The sequence below is a fragment of the Aulonocara sp. 'chitande type north' Nkhata Bay genome, linkage group LG16 (assembly GCF_057382095.1).
Source record: "Aulonocara sp. 'chitande type north' Nkhata Bay isolate Kocher_YH1m ecotype deep benthic linkage group LG16, A_spYH_male_GT1.1, whole genome shotgun sequence".
Lineage (NCBI taxonomy): Eukaryota > Metazoa > Chordata > Actinopteri > Cichliformes > Cichlidae > Aulonocara > Aulonocara sp. 'chitande type north' Nkhata Bay.
In genome coordinates this window covers 13267182-13273181 of record NC_141359.1, presented here as the reverse complement: position 1 = coordinate 13273181, position 6000 = coordinate 13267182, and the positions used below count along the sequence as shown (strand labels likewise).

The 6000-nt window shown below is 43.8% G+C and overlaps 1 protein-coding gene across 1 annotated transcript in view; it reads left to right on the top strand.

Annotated features, from left to right (window-relative positions):
• Window positions 1-1355: 1355 nt before the first annotated feature.
• Window positions 1356-6000, top strand: part of LOC147311141 (amine oxidase [flavin-containing]-like) — a 53579-nt gene continuing 48934 nt past the window's right edge. Inside the window, exons 1-2 of the mRNA XM_086265470.1 lie at window positions 1356-1475; window positions 1582-1782. Of these exons, the coding sequence (XP_086121596.1) occupies window positions 1728-1782 (55 nt within the window). The 5' untranslated portion in view covers window positions 1356-1475; window positions 1582-1727. The remainder of the gene's footprint in view (window positions 1476-1581; window positions 1783-6000) is intronic.

The window sequence follows — 6000 nt, the reverse complement described above, 5'->3', positions numbered from 1 at the left end:
AATACAGCATCACTGATACATTACCAGAACACATCAGAGAGTTACTGCTGATGCTGTATTGGACTGCATTATATTTAAAGATGCTTCTGATTACAGGAATACGGCACAACCAGACTGTGTGGGATAATGTACAGGAACATCTGTGCTGCGTATGGGAGAAGTCCCCAAGTCCTGATGGGACACACCTTGGAAGGTGGTTGAGAACAACAGGGCTAAGTTCCTGTGGGACTTCCTGTTCCAGACAGACAACCAGCTGGTGGCCAGCCAACCAGACTGGCTGACACGCAACAGAACACCGCAGTTATGATAGATGTGGCAATCCCAGTGGACAGCAACATCAGGAAGAAGGAGCATGAGAAAACAGAGAAGTACCAGGGGCTGAAAGAACATCTGGAGCAGATGTGGAAGGTAAAGGCCAAAGTGGCCCCAGTGGTAATAGGAACATTAGGAGCTGTAACCAGCAGAGTACAGGCACAACATCAGAAGAGCGCAGTCCCAGGAATAGCTAACATACAGCACGGAACCCTCAAACTCCCAGGCCTCTGTCATCGCCGTGTCTGCATCGTTTCTCTCCATTCTCTCCCCGTATCCGAAATGTACAATACATAGATTTAATATATTTAATAATTTATATTTATTCATTTAATAATTCACAATACAAAATTGAGATATTAAAGGTTTTTCAAGAGATCCCTAAAGTGAACAAAGTTGCTTGAATAACCTCAGAGTCCCTTGATGCTTGCTTAATGACAGCTTTCTCTGTTTCTCAATCATCAAGTTTTAAGTTTATGCACAAGAAAACCTTGAGCAGGTTTAGCTGAAACACAACCAAGCTATATGGCACACAGCCCAAACAGCACATGATGTGGCTGTGTGCACTCCACACAGCGTGTGCAGAGATGAGTTCTTGGCTAATTGTGACAAACCAACCACAAGAAGGCAACAGAAACTAAAGAATACAACATGACGGTTGCATGCATCACCTATGATAATGCTGCTGAATCTTTTAAAGACAGAGGAAAACAAAGTCATAAAAATACAAGGCAATAGCAGTGCCGTTGAGAAGGAGATAAAATGACTATGCTGAGAGACTCCTGAGTATCCTAGATAATTCGTTTTTTTCATTCAGCAGTGATTTGGGGAATTTTTCAAAGATAGATAGAGCAAGTATAAAGCTGTTCTGTGTCTTTGTGCAGCCAGATGCATTCTTTGGATGCACCTCACGCTCTACTTAGCTTTGTGTAAAGTAAGATGACGGTTAAACTTGAAAACTCAGTGTACACACCCTGGTATTATATAATACTATGCTGATAAGAAATATGCTGATAAGCCTTTGGCCAGACAGTTACAGCACCACAGTCAGGGACATCTGTGCTTTTACAACTACTGCAAAGCATAAAGGACTAAAAAGAAGACACACAGAGCCACGGAACTGTAATGGGTTTTTAAATTTCCTAGTGAAATGTGGGTCTATAGTAAGTAATCTATACTTTCTTCTTCTTCTTATGTTTTTTTGTTTTGTTTTGTTTTGTTTTCTTTTTCATTCCATAAATTGTTTTCTCTAACCCTCCAAACCCACAGGGCAGCGCTTTACTATGGGTAGGCGGAGTCTGCAGGGAGTGGGCCTGCCCGGCGCTTTTTAATCCAGATGCTCTCCGCCGTGCACCCTGCGTCCGGCAACGAGCTGACACAACCAAGAGGTGAAAGAAGACACACCACCCAGCAACATGACTGCACCCAGCAACACCTACGATGTTATAGTGGTCGGCGCGGGCATATCAGGTAGGCTGCACGTCAGAAAACTTTAGTTTTGTGTTCAGGCTCCGCGGACGAGCTGAGCAAATAAACCGATTAAAGCCAAAGCTCCGAGCAGAGCTGGTAGCGGTCAGATGCGCTTTGTGGAAGGTTAACTACACAACTGTGGCCGTGAGCGAGTGTGTGAGAAGACGCGGCACATCCTGTATCCACAGCTGACTGTGTGCAGAGCTGACAATGATGGAGGTTTTTTTTTTATTCGTATTGTTTTTCTTCTTCACGGTGTTCTTCCGTGAGGCTGCCTCCCCTCCCCTCCAGCAGCTAGTCAACCTCTGTATCACCGCAGCAACAGCAGAGCAAGTTGAGTAACAGCTAATCAACCAACGCATACTTTGTGTTACATAAGAGGACGTGAGCTGGAGGGGTTCGCGTAAATGATTGTTGCTCGCATCCATAAGGCTGACATGTGTCTTGGCCCGTGTTGTTGGATTGTACAGATAAAAGCAGCTGGTTTGTGTTCGCTCTATGATCCAGGTGGAGACTGGCCGTGATGCTGAGGAGGAGTCCAGCAGCCATGTGAAAAATGACGCGATGTGTGGATTACAAACGTTGCATTTGACGCAATAGGTGTAATATTGCACACTTGCATTTTAAGTACAAGTTGGCAATCCCCCCCCCCCCCCCCCCCCCAGTAGTAATAAATAATAATAACAATGATAATAATGCATAGGAGGGGAGGGAAATGCACTGGGCGCCTTCTGGTACTAAACACTCCTTAGAAAACAGGCTGTGTGCTGTTCTTACCTAACAAGGGAAACCTTTACTATGAGGATAGTGAATGTTCTCAATCCTAGAATGCAAATCTTTGTACATAGTGTCATTTGGTAGGGATGTGCTGATACATCAGCTGAATATCAGTGTTGAGTCAAAAAATGATTTTATGTCCAGTATTTCTGCTTATGTATGTATGATAAATAGTCTGCAGTCAGCAGGATTTACAAAGAGGTTATGTATAAAGTAAGGAAATCCGTATCTTTATGACTCTGTCTTCTACATTATAACCGATCCAGACCTTACCTAACTGTTACGTTATAGGTTTTGCAATTTCTGCTGCCTTTTTGGCCAGACCTCTCTTGAAAACAACATTTTTAATGTCAGTGAAACATTTACATTCATAAATAAATTATCTAAAAAAGTCGCTTTGCCCAAAACTGCTTGTAGCTGTCACTTTGTGACAGAAATGTTCTTTCTGGCTCAGACTGGCTTGATACCAAATCACTTCTTGCAAATGATCACTTTTTGGCATAGCACTGGTATTGGCCAAAATATCTGCAAATATGATGGTGTATTGTAGCCAGTATTTATCTGGTGTTGCACGTCAGTTTTGCACTGCCTGAATAGTTCAAAGTTGGGCTGGGTGTAGGGTTATTTCCATTGGACAAAAATGGAAAATAAAATCCACAAAAACATTCAAGATTGGGAAAGAAAGAAAGAAAAATAAAGGGAATGGACTGCCACTTTCTAGTACCGCAGGTTTTTTTGTTTTGTTTTTGTTTTTTGACTGTCTTGCCCGGTCACACTAGGAAAAATTGGTGATTGTTCTTTTTTTTTTTTTTTTTGCTTTTGAGTGGTTGAGGTGGCCAGATGATCACCCAGAGTTTGAGCCTACTGTACAACACCCTCAACTTCAGCAGGACCACTTTCCATATCAAGGCGATTGGAAACAGGTTGCCTTTCACCAAGTGAGCTGTTTCCAATTGTCCAACTTGGACTGAGTGCAGTCCCTCTCAGGTAGACTGGCAAAGGTTCGCAAACAATTACCCTTTAATTTATAAATGCAGGCAGATTGCCAACACATTGTGATCCATGTGCAGTGATGAATGCTACAGCGTGTTTCTGTGCAGTGGTGGACTCGACTCAGTCGGTTATATTCTGGTCATTTTTGAGATATTACCACAAACAGATTGCATGTAGTTGTCAGCTTAAACCATTCAGTGGAAAACTGGTCGCAGACTTTCTCCCAGTCTTTGATGTTTTCTCGCCATCGTGACATTTTGAAGATGGCAGTTGACTGCGAGTGGTTTTAAACCAGGTCCTGTCTTAAATTTAAAACATTTGAATTCATTAAGTCTGGTAAGAATAATGAGCTCTGAATCAAAGACGCTGATTGACATACTGTATGTCAGCGGTCCCCAACCTTTTTTGCGCCGCGGACCGGTTTATGCCCGACAATATTTTCACGGACCGGCCTTTAAGGTGTCGCGGATAAATACAACAAAATAAAACTAGTACCGGTACCGAAAAAAGAAGATTTATTCATAACACACGTGAAAAGACCCAGGAAAACCGAGTTAACGATAAAAGCGATAACAAAATAACGCTGAAAACCTGAGCCTCAACTCTCGCGGCCCGGTACCAAACGACTCACGGACCGGTACCGGTCCGAGGCCCGGGGGTTGGGGACCGCTGCTGTATGTGGTGTAACGTCAAAACTTTGAATCCCTGTTGTTCCCGGCTGTTTCGATGCAGCTACACAACTTTCAGACACACACTCCTGCAAATGAGCAGTCAGGTTGGCAGGTGCAAAACTTCAGGGCAGGATTTTAGCATCTGTGGCGTTGGTGCGGTGACTGAAGTTGTTTTTCCCGATGTGAGTGAACCTCTGTCCTTTCTGTTCCCCATGCCTGACCGCTGCCTCACTCTCTGTTAGTCTGACCGTTCCATCGACTGCCTGCCTGCCTGCCTGCATGTCTGCATGTCTGCTGTCAGGCACTAAAGAATTTAGGTCAGTGTCAGTTCAAATACCAGTCACACAGACAAAAACAAATGCTACAGAGAAAATGCAACAACACCAGAAGACCCTGCTGGCTTCCCCCTGCTCTGACTTTCCTCACTTTCCCACATTAGGTTCTTGTAATTACACCGTTTGTTTGTACTGCTGCCCTTTGCAGGGTTACAATGAGGGCCACATATAACAATCACTGTCCAATCAAAGCACATATGAAACAGGAGGAAGAGGGAGTGCTCTTTCTGCCCCTTCAGCACCTCTCCACTAAGATGTGTGTCTCTCTAATTTGCTTGCAAATGCAATTGTCTGTTTTCTGCCAGCCAGGACCACGGACCTGGTGCGTTCGTGGCCCTCAAGGTGCAGCCAACACTTTCTGAGAAAACATTAAATGCTTGTGACAGCCTGTTATCAAACCAGCAGCCGAGAGGATGCCAAGGAAAAGGAGTGGAGGAAAGGAGAAGGGGGAGGAGGAGGGTCAGATAAGCAGAAATAACAGGGAAGGGACGATTTCCTCATGTTTTGCCTGAGCAGCTGTGAAAGTGGACAAGAATATGTCAGGATTAGGGAAGCGAGAAAGGGAATAAAGTGCAAACTGGGAACTTGAGTTGGTTGTGAAACAGCAAAGAGGATGGAAGTGGTAAAACAGACAGTTCAAAAGTAAGTGGTTCACAGGGCCTGTATCTCCCAAGCTAACTTAAAGCTGTCATGCAGTGCAGCATAGTTTCCCCCATTAAACTGCACAGTAGAGGATTTAGAAACTTTGGCTGCACTTTGTGGTGATGAACTCTGCTGGACTTTTACCCGGAGAACTGGCTGTAAAGTTAAATGACTGTAAAATCCCAAGATAAAATTACACATGTGAGCACATTAGGGCAGGCAAGGGTCCAAGTAACATACATGTCATAATCAGACAAAGAACCAACATGCTTCCTGCACGTGTCTATAGCGTAGTTTCACAAATAGTCCTTTCTTGGTGTGTGACTGTTTATGTGTGCTTCGAGAAGGGAATATAATCATTCCCATTCAGTGCAGTTTTCCATGTTGTGTATACTTTAAGAACATTTTAAGCTAACAAAGCGCAAAACATAGAAAGCTTTTCAACCAAAGTGCTTGTCTGTGTTTAGAGGGTGTGTTGTGCTTTTATACTTGTTAGAAGTGAATGCAGGTCAGACATTGGTTTACCCAGCCGACGTGAATCGTTTTGGTTCACTCGGTGCACCATTTGTCATCGAGTGACAATGTTGTATTTGTGCCAATAGAGGGGATGCATGCTCTATTACCTCTACTGAGGCACATCCTTACTTTCTTAAATGATGTGTGAAATGCTACATGGAATTTGTGATGATAAATATAGAGTAAATAATCAGCTGCCTCGCCAGTGACTCCCTCGTCTTAGGAAGAAGCTAACGTCATCTGTGGTTGGGAAACACGAGATGGCAAGGACCACAGCTCAGGGT